We start from the raw sequence: 23,140 nt of genomic DNA on the forward strand, positions 1-23,140 counted from the left end.
AAATCCCCACAGGCATGTCCACAGGCCAATCTAATAGAGGCAATTCTTCAATTGAAGTTCCCTCTTCCCAGGCAACCAAGTTGACATCCAATATTAGCCATCATGGCTGATTCTTCCTTTTCCTGCCAAACACCCCCATGGTTAGCCTGGGTGTCCCTGATCATCATTCAGGAAGTTGCAAGACCAACATAGCAAAATTAAACTCATCATATCAGAGAGAAGCCCCGTGCTAGAGTGATTCAGTAAATTCCTAAATCAGAAAAACGCTATTAGCTACACCATCCCCACCCGTATCTCACTATGTTAACTGGAAGTTGCTTACACAGACCAGCCTGGCCTCAAACTCAATAAAAATCCACCCGAGCACAAGGATTAAAGGCATGAACTATCACTCCCAGCATTTTCTCATTAATACTATATTCTACCCAATTCCTTTGTGAAAAATAGATTAGTTGATATTTCTTATGTCCATTGTCCCCTTTTTTCTGGACTCCAAATAGTGTTATAATAAGCATTGAGGAGTCATCAGTGTTTACATTGCATGATTTGGTGTGGTTTGATGTCCTCTGGAGTATTGTTTGAATACTTCATCCCTAACTGGTGGCACTGTTTGGGAGGTTATGAACTCTTTCAGAGGTGAGGCCTAGCTGCAGTACTCGGGGCAGGACTTAGAAGATATAGGCCAGCCTCGATACCTGTGGAGTCATTTCCTGATCTGCCAAGATGGAAGACTTGGTAGCTGCCATGCCTTCCCTGCCGTGGTGATGTCCTGTACCCTCAGAAACTGAGCCCAAACCGATCATTCCTAAGCTGCCTCTTGTCAGGCATTGTCTCAGTGGCAAGAAAGGCAACTAATAGATTCTATACACTTGGCTCATCACTACTGAGCCACAATGGTATGCTATACATTTCTCTCACAGCACAGGCCATGAGAGCATTCCGATTCTGAATGAGTAGTATTACTCATGGCTGTTTCTAAAAACCTAGAACAATGTAAGGCTGATAGTAAGCACATAGACTGTCACTGAATGCTGCATGAATGAACTTTCTCTGTGGCAGCCTGAGAGACAAAGGGCGGCTCAGGTCCCTGGCATAGGGTAGAGAATGGGCAAGAGAAAACAATCCTGGCCAGGCATAGTAGCACACACTGGAAAACCCAGCACTCGGGAGTCTAAAGCAGGAGGTTCCACATGTTCCAAGTCAGTCAAGGCTACATAGGAAATGTCTCAGCTGGGTGGTGGTGGCACGCACCTTTAGTCCCAGCACTTGGGAGGCAGAGGCAGGCGGGCCTCAGTGAGTTTGAGGCCAGCCTGGTCTACCAAGGGAGTTCCAGGACAGCCAGGACAAAAGTCTCATATTGACAAAACAAGTTACTAAATGTGCTTTGTCTCTTAAGGTTAAGACCAACTGAACAAATATTTAAAACCAGATTTCAAGGAATGATGTGGGACTCTATTCTTGGAAGAGATCTGAGGAGAGGGCACAGGTATAAGGCCAGTGGGTTCATCCTCAAGCAGTGACAACTGTGTATCTGGGATGGGGTGGTTATGTGTTCTCCAAGAGGAATCTGTGAGGGCTTCACTTCAGCTTCATACATACACACAGCTCCACTGACAGGTTCTCCAAGTCCAGCTACCTTAAGGTCCTGGTACAGTGAGTCTGGCTGTGACCTGAAACAGCATTTGGGAAAAGCTCTCACCAAACAGAGATGCAACTGTGCCTCCCAACAGACTCAGAAGAGCAAGGCTATGAATTCACAATGAACAGAGAAAGGTTAATAGAAAAGCAATCATTCTCTTTATTTAATAATCTCTGATAGTTAAAATACAACTCATTAACATCCACATCAACAGAACTCTCAGTGTTCAACAGTGCTTTGGAAGGCCAGCTTTCGAAGGAGCAGACAGATGGAAGACCTGTGGAGTGGCTGCCCCAATTCCAGGAGACTGGGCACACGAGGAAGGGCTGCAGAGTTGGGTCCTGAGCAAACTGCACAGCCACAGTGCATCAGATCGGCCAGAAGACAGTGCCTTTTATTTCGCGGCTTTTGCACTTGCGTTTCAAATATTTTATTTTACAGAGCAGTCATTTTTTTTTTTTTTTTAAAAAAAGTTATTCCTATTTAGGCCAGTGTTGTAGAAATTAGATAATCACATTTCAAACATCTGTCTTCCTCTAAAAAAAAAAAAAAAAAATCATGAAAAACATTCCAGGGAACATACTATCTTTAAGCTAAGCAAGACACAAGTATTTCCTAAATAACTGTGTTTCCCACTACTACCTCATCCATGACTGCAGTCTTAAAATATGTACTGGTACTATTAAACCTCCATAAATTCAGGGATATTGTTTTGTCCTAATTCTTAAAATGACAGACCATTACAGAAATAAAAAGTATCCTCAAATTAAAAACAAAATCAATATCCTTTTCATTCATGAAAGACTACAACCAAACCTTTTATTATGTGTTAACACTTTGAAAAAAAATACAAAACCAATTTGTTTCTTTAGCTTATTAAAAACAAATCAGGAAACACAGGGAGACTTTTTGTTTTAAATATGAAAAACAAAAAGTTATCTACACTACTGACTACTTAATCCAATCTGGTTTTCCTTAGGGTCACATACATCAATCATAGCTCTGCACTTGGCAGGGCTAAAGTTCAGCAAACACTTCATCTGAAAGTACTCCTTAAGGCCTCTCGACATGTAAATTCCATGTGAACTTTCATTCTTTTGCAGTGGTAAGGACTGAATGCAAGGCCTGAACCACTAGGCAACTGCTCTACCATTGAGCACATCCTCACTGCTGAATTTAAAGCTGTTATCAAGGGTCTCAGTATTAACAACTGAATCCTCTTACTAATTTAAAACATTGGGATTTCCCAACTTAAGACTTTTAAATAAGATAGCATAGTCTGGTTCTGCACTACCCAATTGGACTTGTGCTGGTCACAGGAACCAATTGTAAGAATTTAGTAATTCTTGGCACTGGCATGATTTAAAAATAGTATCAAATATGCAGGTATTCAAAATGAGTGCTTTAGACTCTGACATGAATAAAACTTATTTTAATCAACTTGATATTAAATAAAACAATGCAGATTACTCAATTTGAGCATTCTTTCGCATTAACTTTGGTTTCATCAAAAAAAAAAATATTCAAGTTTGCAGGTGGGGGAGCACCATCTTAAATACCATCTATGAACTGTAAATGATGTGGCCAACGTACTAAAAGTTTAGTGCAGAATTTACCTGCACGACTGTATCTAATAATTCATATCAGTGAAATATCTGTATATTGCCGTCTTCTTTTTTGTTTCATTTTTGTAGATTTAGGGTTTAGGCCAAGTTTCTTTCTCTTTCTTTAAGACAAGGTCTCACTGTGCAGCTCTTGCAGATTTGGAACTCACTGTATAGACAAGGCTGGCCTTGAATTCAGAGAGATCTGCCATCCTCTGCCTGCTGAGTACTGGGGTTAAAGGTGTGCAGCACCTTGCCTGGCCTTCCAAAGTGTTCTTATACTTGCTTATGATACTAACTGTAGTATTTTATCTGGGAGTACAAGTTATACATTAGAAAAAAAATGATACCAGTAGTTTAAATATTAAACATTAAGGTGTTCCAAATTGATACAAACAATGGAAATGTCAGTCAAGTCCACAGCACAGCAGTACCAGTGGATCCCCTTGCCCTTGTAAATGGCAGCTCCTGGGGTATGAACTAGAGTTTCACAGAGCCTTTGCACTTTTTGATACTGTGGTTATAATAAGCACTGGGGGTCTTTGCATACTGGCTACTCATTAATAATGAAATCTAAACGTTCAGGTAAGCCTAAGTCAATCCAAAAGAGATGGCAGTTCAACAGTGATTTTGGATTTGCCTCGCCAAATACAACAATTCATAACAAATTAAAAAAATATACTCAATGATATTCAACATATGCTCTTTCTCTTTAAAATGTCTCTGATAAAAGAACAACATGCTATACTTCATAAGTGATTTAACTAGGTTGTGTTATATGAATGTTTTATAAATTCTAAAGTTAAAACTGAAATTCATATTGGCTTTCTCTTTTTTTCTATCAGGTAGCTCATCAACCTAACTGTAGGAAAGTTTAATGTGATTTGTCAATGAGAACAGAAAAGGGCCAATGTCCAGATGATGTGACTGGCACGCTGGGGTAGTTACATACTTCAGTCTAACACTTAACTATGAATAGTAAGGGTCCTAACTCCAAAACCCTAAAGTTGTACAATTCTTCTGAACCTTTGCAATTACTAAAAGAAAACTTCATAGATTTTAAAATAAGACTAATTTTTCACAAACTCCAAAAAAAAAAAAACAAAAAAAAAACAAAAAAACTTTAATTGGCACAAAATGACTAAGGAAAAAAAAAAATCCCGCTGTTTTGGAACTGGGGATGTAGCTCAGAGGTAGAATGCCTGCCTAGCACACAGGAAGAAGGGAAGCCCTGGGTCCAGTCCCTAGAGTAGCCAACCAAAGCAAAACCATCTGTCTTATCCATAATCATAAATAAAATATTTGTATTTTTTGCAGTTAGACAGCAATAAATCCTACATCAAAAAACTTTCCCTGATAAAACGTGTGTAGAACACACACCAGTAGAGCAATATACCATTCTTCACCTTCCTAAGCTAAGCTATTGGTTAAAATTTCTTCTTGGATTTTACCTATATACAAGTCAACATTCAAAAGGGGACAAAGAGGGAAGGAGAGGAGTTATCAGGATCTATGACACCCATGAGACACAGTAAATTTTCACCCAAATCATACAAAGTATTGACCCAGAAAGACAGTGCATTCCAATTAAAGAATGTCTATCAAAACTACGAACTTTCATATTTACAGACAAGAGCCTTCTGTGAAGGACGGAGCCAATGTGACTTCTGTAATTCTTAAGCAATTTAAACATGATTGCAAGAGTCAATCCACAGTATATTTAAGTATTTTCATTAGTAGATTACTTTCACATTCTTGACCACCATCCTAATAGGCTGTATTCTATTTTTAAAAAGAAAGAAAGAAAGAAAGGAAAGAAGAAAAAAAAAACAAAAAAACAAAAAAACAAAAAACAGTGAGGCAGGCATATATTCCAGGACTTATTGTAAAGAGAACACAAAGCTCCTGTCACAAAAGAACAAGCTAAAGCAAACCAGCCACACCACTGAAGGTCAAGCTTCTCATGGCGGCTGCATGTTAAAGAAGTGTGTATTTAAAGAGGGATACAGGACGGAAGGATTAGAGACGTCAGGCAGGGCACACCCAGAACCTTTACAATGAGCCCAAAAGCTCATGCTCACACAAAACCAGCCCATTTAGACTCAGATACTCAAGCAGTGCTGACTGCAGAGTATAGGAATGCACCAAAGTTAAGAAATAGTGATCCCACTAGAGAGGGCTTAAAAAGTCAAACCTCAGAACAGACTAACATGTTAGAGCTGGTACCCCAAGGAAGCATCCATGTATCCTACACACACACACACACACACACAAACACACACACACACACACACACACACACACACACACACACACACACACGTGCGCACGCTCACAGAGAAGACGGGTTAGTTTCTGTAACGAGACAGACATTTCCATAAAAGGTTGGTCTAATATGAAACAAGCTCAAGTGAACCAAACCAATGGAGAGAAAATGAAAACAAAAATACAAGATCAAGTTCAATGGCAAGAGCTAATTAGTTGGTCCACAAAGAGCCAAGAAAAACTCCCTAATTTCAGTTAGATATTGCACACTTTAAAAACAAAAGAGGACATTTAGAAAACAACCTTAAGTTTCTTTAGTTGCTGACTGCCTCTTTGGCTAGTATCTGGATCATTACTTAGTCCTATGACACATTTCTGGCTTTCTGATCATTTGTTTATAAACCACTGAAGTATCTTATCTCTTCCAGTGAACATATTGCAAAGTGGACCTTACACTGTAATCACACAGACAATGTTAGAAAGTATGAGTAGCAAAATGATTTTTAAAGGTATTATTCTTTTCTTTCCACTTTCAAATTATCTTCAGCAGTTTCTAAGGACATGGTTACAGCTGCCCGAAGCATGTCTTCTTCACTCGAAGCATCACCTGCTGGGAAAGAAAACAGTTCTCAGACACATTTCTGAAAGATTCTCAATCACAAAAAGGCAAACTTTTAAACTAGGGTGTAGCTAAGTCGGTACAGTGCTTGCCAAGCACACACAAGGCCCTGGGTTCAATCCCTAGCATGGCATAAAATCAGTCATGGAGTCTCCTGTAATCCTAGCACTCAAGAGATAGAGGCAGGAGTCTCAGAAGTTCAGGTTTGTCCTTGACAATACAGCACTTGAGGCCAGCCCAAGCTACAGGAAAACTGTCTAAAATGACGGGGGAAAAAAAAGACTTAACTGTGTAAATCTGCAGGTACCATGTGCCATGTGTGCAGAGGGCAGAGGACAGAGCGAGCTAGTGCCCGCCTTCCAGCAGATGGTTCTTGATGACTGTGTCAGGTGTCAGGTTTGACAGCAAGCACCTTTCTCTGCTGAGCCATCTTGCTGAGCCTAGTTTCTTTCTTTCTTTCTTTTTTTTATTTAATAATTCACATGCTATTTGTGTGACAGTTTAAAATCCACAAATGGATAGAGAACAAAATAGTATATAAGACACATACCTATTGCTCCTCCTTGTCCAGTTCCTTTGTGACCAACCCAAAGCCCAATCACATGTCTGTTTATAGTTCTACCTGTCTGGCAAGTCATAGTCTCACACAGTATACACAGCCGTCCGAATGTAGACCTCTTCATTTATCATAACGCATTTTACATTTGTTGTATTTACTAATAAATCAGACATTTTAGAAAACCTTTTTACCTGTAAACAATTAAATTCACAGGAAGTTGCAATGATAGGGGTCCTGTGGACCTGTCAGCTCAATTTCTCCCAACAGTTACATCTTTATAACTAAAGTTCAAACTGAAACATGGACTATAGCACAATGTTGGTGGTTCTAAATGGAATTTAAAAAATCTTTTTCTTTTTTTCTTTTTTGGCCGTTTTGTTGTAATAAAGAAAAAATGCCTAATGTGGCATTATATCACACATGTAAACTCCATCACCACCACCACCACAACTAGAGGGCTCGGGGCATGTTAAGTTGTGGGGAATGAACATACTGAATGAACACAACCATGTCAAGGACCCTACTGTTTCAGACACATGGGAATGGCAAAGCCTTCCCTGGGTCAGGCTCAGAGAAATGTTCCTCTGGTCCAAGAGAAATGCCAAAGCCTTCTTCTGGTCCAAGTAGGGGTGTTAATGATGAACAGTTGACCATTAGCTAAAACCAGTGTGAGCAGAAACTATCAAGGCAGCTTCCTTTTGGATAACTGCGATCTGAGACTGCTCCCCTACAGAGACCATCTATCAACATCAGCTAACTACATCACACCACACCCACAATGACATGTATGCACATGCCTCCTCCTTTATGCTCTATTTAATAAATGCACTCAATTTCCATCAGAGCACATGGCCTACCCAACACCAGCTTTGCTCTGTGTTATTTCTTCATTCCCCATCACCCCGTTTAGAGCAGTCCCTAAGCTGTGAAAGGCAGAGCACTTGGTGGTATCATTTTTGCCTAGCATGCACCAGGCCCAGGTTTGATTCTAGGTACTACAAAAACAAACCCCATAAAACCATTACATCGCCACAATGCCCTCCCTCTTACGCTGCTTTCTATTCACACCCAACTTTCCACCACTGATGGGCACTGACTTTCTGTATATGTTTATGTAATTGGTTGATGAATGAAACACTATTGGTCAATAGGGCAGCAAGATAGGCAGACCTAGGAGTTGAGGATTCTAGGAGATGTAGGCAGAGAGCAGTCACCATGTGATCACGGGAAGGGGGACACGCATGAGTCTGGTGTTCTCCAGTAAGATAAGACTGCGCAGAAATACACAGATTAGTAGTTATGGGTTATTAAGACAGCTAGCCAATAAGAAGCCCTAGTTATCAACCAACAGCTTTATAACTAATATAGCATCTGATGCAGCTGTGGGACCAGGCTGGCAGGAAGAAACATCCATAACACACCACCTTGTATGTGGCTACACTATCTTATTCTGTATCTGAAATCACTTGGGAGTTTTAGAATGCTATACTAATGTCAGCCTGAAACCTTTCTAGACAGTCTTCAACCTGGCAAAATGGCCCTGAGGTCCAGCCCAGATGCTGCATGCATCAAGATTGGCTTCTTTTTTAATCAGGAAAGTAATACTCTATGGCATGAAGTACTACAGTTAGCTTAATCATTTATTCACCTAATATATAGTTGTCTCCAAATTTTAATTAAGACCAATAAAATAGCTATGAACGATTGTATATATACTTTTGTGTAGACATACATTTTTAAATCTGTGGCATAAATATCCATGAGTATTGGTTGGGTCACATGGTCAGTATATATTCAGCTTGCTTTTTTTTCTTGAGACAGGGTCTCACTATGTGGCCCTGGCTGGCCTGCAACTCACTATGTAGATTAGGATGGCCTTGAGCTCATAGAAACCCACCTGCTTCTGCTCCTGGAGTGCCAAGATTAAAGGTGTCCTAGTGTAGGATCAGATTTTTAAGAAACAAGTCAATTACTTTCTGAAGTTAAAATGCAATAAAGAAAGCTTACCTCACTTTCTGTCCCTTAGCCTCCCTTATTCATAACTGTCAAATATACAATCAAACCAGATCAGCGATACAATTTTTGTTTCAACAATCAAATATAATTCAGAAAATTCAAAAGAAGGGAACTGTATTTAACATCTTTCACTCTTCCTATTCTTGCCTCAATATTACCTCATTTCTTTCCCATTTTGAGAATTTTCTTAAGTTTTTTTTTCTTTTTAATTGAAAATACTTTTTTCAAACAATATACTCTGATCAGGGTTTCCCCTTCCTCACCTCCTCAGACATCCTCCCCACCTTCCTACTGATCCAGTCATGCTTTTCTTTCTCTCTTTCCTGGGGGGGGGGGGGAGAAACAGGAAAATTTAAAAAACAAAACCCACAGAACAAAGGAAACAGAAAGAAAAGGAGAAAAGCACACCACACATACATATGCATGCAGAGACAAACATGCACATAGAAAACCCATTAAAAAAAAAAAAAACCCCACAAAATTAGAAACCATAATAGATAAGCAAAAGACAAGTAAGGTTTAAGGAGAAAGAAAAAAAAAAAAAAAAAAAAAAGCCAGAGCATTAAGAGACACTTCTTCAAAAGGAACACTGAATTTGAGTTGGTTGTCTACTGGGCATGGGGCTGCCCTTCGATATGATTCTATACCCAATGAGACTCCAGTGGAGAAAACTGATTTTCCTTCTGCAAGTGGCTTTCAATTGGAGAGAGCTTCTGAGTTGGGGATGGGAGATCATATCCATGTCCCCATCTCATTGCTGAGACCGCTCAGGCTTGGCCTTGTGCAGACCCTGTGCACGCTACCACCATCTCTTTTGAATTTTATGTGTGTATTCCAGTGAATCTGGAAGGCACTGTTTTCCTGGTATCTTCCATCCCCATTGGCTGGTACCATCTTTCTGTCACACCTCCTCAAAGTTCCCTGAGCTCTAAAAAGGTAGAGTTTGATGGAGACAACCATTTAGCACTGGGTATCTAAGGTCTCTCACTCTCTGCATTGTCCAGTTGTGGGTCTCTGTAACTGATGACTCTGATGATGGCTGATTTCCTTCCATGTAGCCACCCTGGTTTTTATTTTTTTAAGACAGGGTTTCTCTGCGGAGCCCTGGCTGTCCTGGAACTCACTTTGTAGACCAGGCTGGGCTTGAACTTAGAGATCTGCTTGCCTCTGCCTCCCGAGCGCTGGGACTAAAGGTGTGTGCCACCATGTGCAGCTCCTTTTCTTTAGCACAGGACTGCTAGAGACACCCCCCCCCCCAATTCTACAGAGTATGTTAATCACTGCACCCAGTATGTAATCCTGGGTTTTAAATTTTCTTTAAGCACTTTAAAACACATTTATCCACTCCTTCACTCACAAGAAATTTCTCCACTTCAAATTGATGTTGGAAAAGTTATTCTTACTGATGTGGGCAGTATCTTAAATTCTCAGAGTCTATGAGTCTTGCCATTTATTTCTTTGGATTTATACTAATCTGAAGTTCACTCTCAACTTCTCCAATTTGTAGGTTTCTAGCTTACTTTCTGCCCTTGAACTTATTTGTGGGATCAGGTGTGACAGTGTAACCATAGTTTCAGCACTCAGGGGTCAACAGTAGGACAACGCTGAATTTAGGGCTCATCTGGGATACACAGTGATGAGACTCTGACTCAAAGTAAAAACAAGAACCAACAATGATTGAAGTTTTCCATGTGGCCCCCTTTTCACAGTTCTTGGAATGACACTGGTTTTCAACTGAACCCTAGACACACGGATACTGTCAAACTGACAGCGTTACTCAAGTTTGGTTTGTGGACCTCCTCTGACACACAGAGGTGCTTGTGTGGGGTATGTGTACATCAACTGCAGTCGGTCAGAGGTGTCAAATCCACCTGCGGCAGAGTTAAGGATTCTTCATAGTGTGCTCTCCAGTGCAAAATACATCTCATACAACAATCCTTCAACAATTGACTGCCGTCTTACTGTCAAATTCTGAGAGTTGTACATAGATTCTCCGTGAAGTCCTCTGACAGACAGAGTTTCTTTTCCACTCAACTTCTCCCAATACTTGGCTCAAGTTAAGACGTATTAAATCAAGGCTGGTGACTAACCTGTACTTCCAGATACTATCTAGATTACACTAAAGTATGTTTCCCTTTATCAAGTAGTGGAGGGTATTTATTTTCTATTTACCAATATTCATGGACCATCTCTGGAGGAGTTTTGAAGAATGTGCTATCTGTAAAGTTCAAGTACTATGTGTGTGATTTTAATACCAACCAGGGCGTGGTGGTGCATGTCTATAATGCTATTACTAAAAATGCCCGAACAGGAGGACCATTAATTTGAGACCACTATAGGCTACACAGCAAGTTCCAAGCTAGCCCTAAGACTATACAGTGAAACTGCTTTGTTTTTTTAATTAAATAAATAAAACATAAAAATTCACGAAGTGTCCTAGTCTGTCTGCTTCTTATGTCTAAGGAATTTAGTAGATAACAAATCCATTTAAGAGTTTTAATACAATTAAAGAAGGAAGAAAATATAAAGGAAAAATGACATGGACCTTGGGTGTCAAGTAAAGCAATTGAGTAACAATCGTGGTGAATGGCCAGAGAGCCATACCTTGGCTGTTCCCAAGTCCTCCTGAACTTGTGGTCGGCCTTTCACAAGCGTATGAAAGCTGTCTAGGTTGGTCTACCTCGTGCTGCTGCTGTTGCCTGGAACATTCAAAAGAGAATATATGTTAAAACAACACCTAAGAAATAAATATTCCATGAGAATACCTATTCATGTAGGACATAAGCTATTCCATAAATCAAAATAAACACTGGTCTGAACACCTCAGAAGGTGAGAATTAATTTGACAATTATAAATATAAAAGGGTCAAAAATTTTATTCTTAAAAAAAAAAAACCTATATATGTGACTTATCGGACAAGAAGTAGGTATGTTCATTTCCTGTGTAAGGTTCTCTAGTAGTTTACTCATGTGCAAATGAATGTTGCTTTATGCTTCTTTAATATTAGGAGCCACTGAAAAATACCTTTGATAAGACAAACCATCTAAATTTACTATGCTCCTCCCTGGTTGGCTCCCTGTGGTCATTCAAGTCTGAATTTAGCAAGCTTCTCCCTGGAGACCCCTCTCCTGACCACCCCGCTTCAAGCCCACCTGGCCATCCCACTATTTCACTTTAATTCCCAGTACAAACCTACTGCCTCCTTGATGCTTCCTCTGATCTGTGAGCACAACCTTTATGCTGCTTACCTGTGTCCCCAGGTGACTGTGTCTGTCACACAGCAGCTTCATCACGTACTTGATACAGAAATGGAAACAACAGTGCTACTGCATGTTGGAAGTGTGTGCTCTGTGCTTTGATTTTGCTTTTAAAAGAGCTTACAGTTAACCTCAGAAGACATTCTTTCCAAGCAGTGCTCACTTACGTGTGCACTATGACATATGAGCCTACGGGGCCGGGGAGTAAAATGTGGTGGTTTGGATGTGAACGCCCACCCCCACAGGTTCATATAGGTGTGGCCACTGGAGGGAGTGTGCCACTGGAGGGTGGGCTCTGAGGTTCCAAATGCCATGCCAGGCCAGTCTCTCCCTTCCTGCCTCTGGATTCGGATGTAGACCTCTGGGCTACTTCTCCAGCACATCTGCCTATGTGCTGCCGTGCTCCCTGACACGGTAACAACAGACTACCCGCTGAAACTGTAAGCAAGCCCCAAACAAATGCTTTCCTTTGTAAGAGCTGCTGTGCTCACACTGTCTCTTCACAGCAATAGATCACTGACTAAGATACTCTCAAAAAGTAGTGAGCTGGCAGTGGTGGCTTCTGCCCGTGGTACAAGCTCCTCAAGAGGTCAAGGGAAAAGGCTGCCTGAGCCCAGGAAGTCAATACCAGACTGGGCAACATGTCGATTCCTATCTCAAAAACAAAACAAAGCATGCAGGAGTATATCCTTGTGTTTAGAAAAATGTACGCTGAAATACTAAGCTACAATGAGAAAGAATACAAGTTACTCCCAGATGCTTCTGTTATGTCAATAATCTAGGTAAAAATGTACTGGGAGCTACAAGGAGCTCTGCCGACTAGCTCTACTTTTAAGTAATAAACATACACAGAAAGCTAAAAAAGAAATATATAAATGACCGAGATTAAGAAGTCATAGATTTAAAATTTTGAGTATGATTTTAAAAGGACCAGGATTCAGTTGTAAACACTGTTCCTCTCAATTTTGAAAAAAGGGTCTCTAGTCAGGTTGCTGGCCTAGGGTGACCCTGAACTCTAGATCTGCTGGCCTCTACCTCCCAAGTGCCCCATGCAAACACCATACCCAGCTTGTCCGTCTCGGTGTTGAGTTTTAAATGTGAGCACAGAGAACTCAGCGAGCAGGAAGTCCCCTCCTCCCTGCTTCCTTCTGCCGTTGTGAGCCTTCAAACATGGGCAGTGTGGAGCATGGCCTGAGCTCTGGGGACCCTGGTACATCATGGAGACCCCTGCATGCCCTCTTCTCCCTCCACTTCAGAGTCTATGGCTGACAGATAGATAACCTTTAACCTTCTATTATCATCCAGTCATTATAACTAAGTTATGTAAAACAAGAAGAAAATCAGCTGCACGCCTTTAGTCCCAGAGGCAGGCGGATCTCTGTGAGTTCAAGGCCAGCCTGATCTACAAAGCGAGTTCCAAGACAGGCTCCAAAACTAAAGAGAAACCATGTCTTAAAAAATTAAAAAAGAAATAAAGAAAGAAAGAAAATGAGCTGCCAACCTTGAACAACCTCTGTGAAGTACTGAGGACACTGCTGTGGAATGCGCCCCTCAGCGCCCTTCCCGCCATGCCTTCAGTCCTATAGAGGCTGCAGAGCAAGGGCCTGGTTTCTGGTTACAGAGCAAACACTCAGATGAGCTAGAAGGGCAGAAGTGAGTCAACATGCACAGCTGTTTTCCTGAGACGCAAAGTCAAGGCGATTCAGTCCTAAGTCCTACCTCATGGCTGTCCCCGGGAGCCCAGAAAGGCTTCACAACTACGATATGGCTTCTGATCGCAGGGTCACAGTTATAGCTGGGTTTTGTTTATTTATTTGTTTGCATGTTTACTTGTTTAAGATTTAGTTAGGGCGTTACAAGTGGTGGTGTATGCAGTTAATCTCAGCAGAGGCCTGGGATATTTATGAGTTTGGGGCCAGCCTGGTCTACATAATGAATTCAAGGACAGCCAGGGCTACATACACAGAGAAGCCCTGTCTTTGGGGGAAAAAAACCTAGACCAAAAAAAAAAAAAAAAAAAAAAAAAGATTTAGTTAGGGGCTGGAGATGGTTCAGTAGTTGAGGGCACTATAGCTCACGTGCATGTAGTACACATATATACATGCAGGCAAAATACCCGTAGATATAAAATAAAATTGAAGGAAGATATTTTTCTAATTTATATATACATAAGACATAAAAATGTTTCATATTATGAACGTGTATGGTGGATACCTTCAGAGTGAGAATAGAGTTTAGTGTCCTCTGAAGCTTGGGTGTGAGCCATATGGGGATTCTGGGACCTGAACTTGGGTCCTCTGCAAGAGTATCTGATCCCAGTCATCCTAATGAGCAGTGGTCCCAGCCCTTCTCACAACACACTTCTCAAAACATGACACTCCTTGGCTATGAATGTCTGCATCCATCCTGCTGGCAAACACTATTTCTTGTAACAGGCAGATGACAGCATTCAAAACTATTCCTGGAGAAGACATTTATGGTCCTAACAGATATCTGTGGAGCATGTAACAGACCCATCACTTAATTCTATGCTCCCAACTGCAGGCATTGGGAATGCTAGTGTGGACTCTGGCTTGGGGTTATATGACTGATAAACAGATTTACAGATCACTGCTAGAAAAATGTCATGTCAAGGAGCTATTACTTTGTGACACTTATCATAAGCTATGAATTTATAATAGGCTAGTTTTTAGTAGTAATTTTTTTACACAAGAAATCCTATAATGTGTTTTACTTGCTATCTACATTAAGTCTAAGGCTTTTAACAACTCGATGGGGGAAGATAGTGATGAACTGTGAGTAACAAGTTAGTACCAGGTCAGTCAGACAATCTTACAGCCAACAGCCCAAACACAGGATCTAGAGAGCTAGGGAACCATTCGCGATAAGCAATCGGGGATTTGAGTAAAAGGCAAGAGCAGCACACAGATAGCCAATGAGCCGTTCTCAGCCCCTTGGCACCCTGTTCTTAAACTCAGTAGCATTTTTAAATGCTAGTCAATGATAAACACAAAGTTAACTCTTAATTCATCTCAGCACTATGTGACTGAGTAGAACATTCCTTAGCTGTCATTAAATTCCCAGCAGAGGATAAAAGCCTAGAAACAATCTTCAGTACACAATCAACCACTAGGAAAAAAAGGCATGCTTTTTAAAAGGGTGCAAGGTTGGCTAAAATCTCTGTCATCTCAAAAGCACTAGTTATGTTTTTTAAGTTGTGATTGTTATAGCCCAATATTCACCATGGGATCCTACTAAATTATCTTTACTACTACTAAAGTATAAACCTCCTGAAGTTTCAAATTTTTATTTCAAAAAAGTTAACAAAATGTGTAAAAAATAGGACAGGCTCCAAAGCAATACAGAGAAATTCTGTCTCAAAAAACAAACAAAACAAAACAAAAAAACCCAAAATGTCTAAATAAAAGGGATGGGTGACAAAGTACAGCATATGAAGATTCTTCCTGTTAAGCATGACAACCGAGTACAATTCACAGGACCCACATGGTGGAAGAGAACCAACTCCTGCCAAGTGACCTCTGTGCCACACACACACACACTCTCTCACAAACACAATACTCCCTCTCACACACATATACACACATACATTCTCTCACACACACACAGTCACAAACACACACTCAGAGAAAGAAAACATGAATACATGTATGACGAAGGGAATGTATGCAGTCACTTCTATCACTTATTGAAGAAAGAGATAATGGGAATATACTTAAAAAAAAACTCTTAAATATCTAGAATACCAATTTTGCCTACTTAAGTAGCTTGATATTATTTTTAAAACTAGATATTTATATAAAATGGTTGAGTATCCCCATTATTTTGTGACAACAGCATTACTAGGGGAAAAGAAGACAGAAACCCTGGGTCTGGTGTGCACCCTGGCAATGTGCCACTGGGAGTGAGAGATGGGATGACTGGGAGTTCAGGACCAGCCCTGGCAGTGAGGCTGGTCAAAAACAAAACAACCCTACAGGAAAGAAAAAAACACTCCAGGTATTTGGGGGCACACGCTAAGTAGCAACGTCATGATGACTGTGAAGTACAGGTCCACGCCTGTGAGCGAATGGAAAGAAATGGGAGTCAGAGGCTCAAAACCTGGGCCATGTGCTGATATTTATTAAATTTGGGTAATAATTATGGGTGTGTTACGCATAAATCTAAGGCTTATCATAATTTAAAGAGTTAATTTTAAAATTCAAAAGGACATGAAAAGCACTAATAAGCACTATTTTAGGATGTAAATATAATTAAATCTATTAATCAGTCACTGAATAAAGACTAGAAATATCTCACATTAAGAGGATGTCAGCTGATCAGAACTTTCCTTCATATACTTCTGAGCTGTGACTTAAAAAAACAGAAAAAGGTAAACATTATCTTCACAATACCAGCAGATGCAAAATGGTCCAAATTTTACACCACTAATCGCCAACTACAACTCTTAAGACGTGGCAGCTCATGTTCAGAGAGCTGTTGATGCGTGGCCACTGCTGCTGTTCGGAGGTTGAAGCCTAGCCTCACACCTGCTGGGTATACTCCCTGCTGAGCTGCATCCTAGACGGTCAGAGTTTGAAATGTGAAAATAAATGCATCACTGATTGATGAGATGTGGTATACAACTGTAGAGCCCATCTCTAGCCTTATCTTTCTGATGTGAGATCATAGTTCAATGATCTATTATTGATCATAATTATTGAACACATTATTGATATTATTGATCATATTATGGAGTTTGATTTAAAAAATAATCAAAAGTTGAGCACGATGATATATATATATCTGTAATCCTAGCACAAGGGAAGCAGAAGCAGGAAGATAGCCAGGAGCTTAAGGTCAGTCAGACCTAATGATAAAACCCTGTCCAAAAAAAAATAAAGATTGAAAAAAAAAAAAGACTAGAAAGGAAGATACTGTAAAACTGTAAATACAGCTGGGTGGTGGTGGTGCACACACCTTTAATCCCAGCACTCAGGAGGCAAAGGCAGGCAGATCTCTGTGAATTTGAGGCCAGCCTGATCTACTAAGCTACACAGAGAAACCCTGTCTCAAAAAGCAAACAAACAAAATAAAACGCAACAACAAATCCTGTAAATACTTACTTCTTAGTATGTATAGACTGGGTACAACATACAGTTCTGGGAGCTGATAGTTCATGTTTGTGGTTTCCCTGATGCTGATGGGCCTTCTAAAGTGACAACCAGCAGGACCACGGGTGTTAGGCCCCACCTTCCTCAAATGCTGTTTTCCCTGTAAACTGCTGGGAGCTTAGCAGGGCCAATGTGTCAATAGGCAGTTGGCGCTCCTGTCCCAAGTCCATTTCTCTTCTGATAAGCAAATCCCACAAGCTTTCCTATTCCATGTAAATTTATTCTCGAAAACTGCTAAATATTTCACACGTTCTGTGCTGTAAATCTTAAAAATAAATGCCTGGCAGGGGTGGCACACACCTTTAATCCCAGCACTTGGAAGGCAGAGGCAGGCAGATTGCTGAGTTCAAGGCCAGCCTGGTCTACAAAGCAAGTTCCAGGATAGACTCCAAAGCCACAGAGAAACCAAACCCTGTCTCGAAAAACTGAAGAAAAAAACAAAAACTTAAAATTTGTATGTTCACAAGTTCAGGCAGTAAGCAGTAATTTACAAACAGACAAAATCAGCAAGTATGAAATATGTAACTTTAATCTGTACCAACTACTTTACTTTTCAAAGTAGGCTTCTCTCCTCTTCCGCAGCTCTTCTGAAGAGAGACTGGTGCTGGATGTCTGTGGACTATCTTGAGACACACTTCTGGGACTACCTAAAAAAGCCAATCACTATAAATACCTGTTCAAGAAGCAGCATGCCTGATCTTCCTGGAGCAAGCCTCTACAAAGTTTTCTTCTTAAGAACATCCCGCTCCTGTTGTGTGAATGTCTCAGGGAAAATCTAACATGTTACTACAGCCATGACTAATGCTAATGTGATGCAGATATGAGAAGTCATGCATGTTCTGTAACTTCCCAAAACTACATATACACCTTCATGGGCACCGTGCTCCTCAAAGTGAACTATGATGACAACCATAACGACCTTACTCTGGTCCACAACTTAGGGTTCTAAGTTCTCACCAGTAAGTATACCAAACGGATCCCATGTAAATCAGTATACCAAACGGATCCCATGTAAATCTGACAGTGGTAAGATGGTTTTGCTGGCATTACTGCAATAATGCAGCAGGTCCCTGCTAATAAAACATGGGACTTCACACACTACATGGAGTACGCAGAGGTAGGCCTGGAGGCAAGGAGTCTAGGATAAATAATGGCTATGTTAATGGATCCTCAGTGCACCAAGACATTTAAGAAATTTAGATAAGCAATCTCATTAAAAGTAGAAGCAGCTTCATATAAAGTAGATTAAAAGAAAATCACTACAATAAAGCACTTCATGCTTTCAGTAATCTGCTTCGAGTATCTCAACACTTCTCTCTGCCTACATTCCCAAGGAGGCTTACTGTCACTCTCCTCTGCTTATGGACTTATCAGTGACAAAGGTGTATCCCGAAAAAGAAGGCTTAAGTCTTGCTAAGCTGTACAGCCAGGAAGTGCTGGCATGCATTTGTTAAAACAGCTGGCTTGGTTAAGGGTCATCTAGCCACTAGAAGACTAATTCAATTACTTGTATTATTTCAGTTCCGCAATTAACATAACTAGAAGTAAAACCACAGCTGTGTTAAACTCAGCCCTAGTATAATACAGGCTATAAAGGGATTCAAGATCAAGGAAATCTAAAAGAAATACTGAAACTCCATTGCTTTTTCAGTAACTATCAAAGAGCTTCCAAAAGTACAGTAATTTCCAGAAAAGCTAACAACAATGTAAACCAGTTCTCCAAAAGTGACTAAAGTGAACACCAAAATGTTCATACCTTGCATACTGAGCTGAATGGCTCTGCGGAGATCAGCTTCTTCATCCTCCATGTCAATTTCCTGACGACTTATTGCTAGAGCCCTCTGTAAATCATCCTCATCTTCATCCAATATTCCCGCCCCGTCCGCTGCCTCTAGAACTCGCTCCAGATCTGCTTTGAGAACACTAAACAACAAATGTATTCATAAAAATTTCAGCCTGGCTGGGGCATTGGTGGGGCACGCCTTTAATCCTAGCACTAGGGAGGCAGAGGCAGGCGGATCTCTGTGAGTTCGAGGCCAGACTGGTCTACAGAGCTAGTTCCAGGACAGGCTCCAAAGCAATACAGAGAAACCCTGTCTTGGGGAAAAAAAAAAATTTCAGCCTGGCCTCCAAGTTTATTTTATTTTTCATTAAAAAAAATTTATGTGTATGGATATTTCATTTGCATGTGTATCTTGTACAATGTGTGTGCAATGCCTGAGGGGCCAGAACAGGGTGAAGGATCCCCTAAGCCTGGAGTTACAGAAAGTTGTGAGCTACCAGGTAGGTGCTGAGATTCAAACCTAGGTCCTCTAGGAAAAGCAGCCAGTGCTCTTAACCACTGAGCCATCTCCCTAGCCCCATTGTTTTCAACTTTAAATAAAACATAAAGGCACTTACAATCTAAAGATTATAGATAAAAAAAAAAAAAAACACTCTGGAAGAGAAGGTCTAGTAAACGACTGAGTTGTAATATGAATCTAAGCCAAGATATTTAAGTAATTAATTCCATAAACTTCACTAAAACCCAGCCTCTCTGGGCACTGTGGCATGCATATCCCTGTTGAGCATCAGCTACTTGAAAGGTGAGGACAAAAGGATGTCGAAGTAGGCAACTTAATGAGACCCTGTCACCAGAAGCAAGGCGTGCGGACTAGGACCTTGATCAGTGCTGGAGTGCATGCATGAAACCCAGGATGGAAACACAAACCCTACACACACATTTGTAATCCTAGCCAGCCCCAGCTAGATCTTTTGTTCTTGTTTCAAGACAGGGTTTCTCTGTGTAACAGTCTTGGCTGTCCTAGAACTTGCTTTATAGGCCAGGCCAGGCTCAAATTCACAGAGAGCTGCCTGCCTCTGTCTCCCAAATGCATGTGCCACCACTAACTGTTGAGATCTTATTTTAAAAATCAAATAAATCCATAGGCTCCTCCAACAATATGTGGGCATGTCAAACTGCCTTCTAAACACATTTAGACCTGCAAATTAGTCCTACTCTCAGAGAAGCTTTCATGCAGCCAGTTCTTGGTTGCCCACCAGAACTAAATAATAAGATCTAATTGGTAGAGAGAAATCAATCAGGAACTGAGCTGGAGCTTCTATCTTGCTGGCCAGCTGTCATTTGCTGGAAGGTGCCATGTAGACTGCTAGAGGAGAGAATCATCACCGGTCTTAGCGAGACCCTGTATGCTCTGCTACATTATCTTGCCAGACAATAGTGACATGACTATGATGGGGGGCAACCAACCAGTTTCTCTTTTCCTTTTTGTTTTTGTTTTGTTTTGAGATAGGGTCTCACTATGGAGCTCTGGCTATCCTAGAACTTAATACATAGACCTGGCTGACATCAAACTCAGAAAACTTCACATGCCTCTGCCTCCCGAGTGTTGGTGTTAAAGGCATGTACCACCATGCCTGGCTCAACCATTTTTTTTTTTTGGACGGGATTTGAGGGCTACTTCATAGAAATTCATACCTGATACTGAAAAAAAAAAAAAAAAACTGCCAAAAGCCCATAGGTCATAGGGCTAAGTGGGTAACAGGCCTAGATGGGGGGCACAATTACTACTGTTTTACTAAATGGCCATGTCAAATTCCCTTCTAAATACATTTAGACCTACAGATAGATACTTGGTCAGAAAAACTGTTTTTGGTGATGGGGGTCGGGGAGCAGGATGGGAGGGAGGAAGGGGACACACTGGTTGGGACATGATGACAGTTAATGCAAAAACTCAGTGGCTGCTAAGTGTTCAGACTTGAGTGGGACATCTGTATCAACCCTCACGGGACGTTAACAAGAACGTAGGAGCAGGAGATTCGGGAGCTGAAATGCTGTCTTCTGACGATGACATGGCTGCTACACATGAACTCACAGCAGCTATGGTTACCAGCATATAAACTTCACAAGATCAAGAGACCAACATTCCTGCATGGACAGGTAGGGGAGCACTCATGAGGCCTCCATCCCTAGCTGAAGAACTGCTAAGGGAGAGGGAGTAATTTTCCTTTAGGGGTGCAGCCACTAGTAGGTTTCCATGCAAGCAATCCTAATTAAACTCAGTGAGTAAAAGCAAGAGAAAGAAAAGAAGGGGACCTTCTGGGAGATAAAGGGATTCAGGGAGAACTGAAGGGGTTAGGAGAGGGGGATGCGGGATAAACATAAAAATAATTATATACATGTATACAACTGTCAAATAAAAACTGAAAATTACATAAGCATATCAGTCTTGAATTCCCTGTCGCCATCAGAGTATGTCCATATAGTTACATAGAATGATCAAAATTCTTAACAAATATATGAAATGAAAATAGGGATTTGGACCTAATTGAATAATAGAATATTTGGATAGTATGAACAAGACATTGATGTCTACCACAAAAACAACACCCAAAGTAAAAATAAGATCCAATAGAAATTAAAAAGCTACTGGTGGTAAATGATCAGACATTAAATATAACAGTGTCTGGAGAGATGGCTCGGTGGTTAATATCACTTCCTGCTCTCCAAAGGGACAAGTTCAGTTCCCAGCATCCACGTCCTGCATCTCACAATCGCCTGTAACTCTAGCTCCGTGGGATCCAACCCCAATACAGGCCTTAGTGGGAACACACACATATGGCATATACTCACGCAGACACGGAAAATGTAAGCATGGACATTTAATTCTCTTACGAGCATGCTGTATCATACATTCCACAACAATGCTAAACTTTTACCTCTGTTCTTTCAGTTGTGCCAATTCTTCTCCAATAAGTTTAGGTCGATGCATCTGCTGGACCTTGATCATCTGCAAAAGTTGGTCAGCTTCGCAGTCAGGCAGATCACCCTTAACAACAAATATAGAATAACCTAAAAAGAGGCAAAAATAAACTAAAACAACTAGTAGGAGCGTCAAACTTAATTTGAAATGATAGCTGACAGAAAGGTACCAGAGCACAGCAGAACATGAGGTGAGAGTTGGATCAGGAGGGTAGTCTCTAAAAAAACCACACACCAAGCCTTACCGTTCTCATCAGGTAGACTTGGTGGCTACAAGAATCAAAAGCCGTCCTGTCTACAAGGGCCCTAGAAAGGCAGAGCCTGACCACATGACTACTCACTGAAAGGGAGCAGACAGGCAGACAAAGGAGGAGTACAGAAAGGGACATGGACTCAAGATCTGCCAGTGCCCAGTACCACAGGGTCTGTCAATTATTTTGCTCATCTGTGTAGGTATCTTAAATTGCTGAACAGAAATAAAGGAATCTTCCTCAATGGCTGGTGTGAAGACACATTTGGGAAATATTTCCAGGGACTGGTAGCATGGAATACACAACTGAAATGGTATCTCCCCACCTTGCTCCCTGCCCTCCCACAGAGCCCTCCTAACTGAAAACAGGGGCTGGGAAGCCAGTACCCCAAATCTAGTCAGAGTGCCAACGTGCCTCATGCCTTGAAAAACAAAAGAAAATACACCGGTACAATGCAATTTGTAATAAATACACTTATTAAGCCAGGTTTTATCAGATACAACAAATTCCAATTTATTTAATGTTTTCTATCATTCATCTTCTTAAACTTCAATGAAACAAAGATTCAGAGGGCTGTTTACTAAAAGAATATGTTTAACACAATTTTTGGTAAAGCCAAGCTTATTCAGAGTTTAGGTGTCTTAACGTGCTTTATGCTAATAAAAGTATTTCTAAACCCTAGAATCAGAATGTCAACTCACTATGGTATCTACTGAGCAGGCCCTGAAAAGAAGAGATTCTGCCTTATTGCAGACAATTACTTAAGACTTTGGAATTAATTTTCAGTGTCAGGAAACCACTAACTTGTAAAGTAACTGTGTGACATACATTATGTTTTTATAAAAGCGCTATGGCTGCTTTATCAACATATAGAAACCAGGGTACAAGAATGATTCTTCCTGAAATGGAAGCCCGAAAGAAAGTACATATAGGCAGGCAAGCAACACCAACCAACCAAACCACAAACATAGAAGGCAAGTCCTTTGGGGCTGGGGA

The 23,140-nt window shown here is 40.8% G+C and overlaps 1 protein-coding gene across 7 annotated transcripts in view; it reads right to left on the reverse strand.

Moving 5' to 3' along the window:
- Positions 1-6,005: 6,005 nt before the first annotated feature.
- Atxn3 (ataxin 3) overlaps positions 6,006-23,140 on the reverse strand; it is a 33,967-nt gene continuing 16,832 nt past the window's right edge. For 3 of the 7 annotated variants that reach the window (XM_051196494.1, XM_051196492.1, XM_051196496.1), the window contains 5 exons: positions 21,851-21,983; positions 18,888-19,054; positions 17,682-17,778; positions 11,307-11,401; positions 6,006-6,118 (listed from right to left, as the gene is read on the reverse strand). In XM_051196494.1, coding sequence (XP_051052451.1) covers positions 6,021-6,118; positions 11,307-11,401; positions 17,682-17,778; positions 18,888-19,054; positions 21,851-21,983 — 590 coding nt within the window. In that variant the 3' untranslated portion in view covers positions 6,006-6,020. Of the gene's footprint in view, positions 6,119-11,306; positions 11,402-16,277; positions 16,332-17,431; positions 17,557-17,669; positions 17,779-18,887; positions 19,055-21,850; positions 21,984-23,140 lie in introns of those variants that run through there. The other 4 variants (XM_051196493.1, XM_051196497.1, XM_051196498.1 and 1 more) reach the window with 4 other exon arrangements.

Source organism: Phodopus roborovskii, unplaced genomic scaffold, assembly GCF_943737965.1.
Source record: "Phodopus roborovskii unplaced genomic scaffold, PHOROB, whole genome shotgun sequence".
Classification (NCBI taxonomy): Eukaryota; Metazoa; Chordata; class Mammalia; order Rodentia; family Cricetidae; genus Phodopus; species Phodopus roborovskii.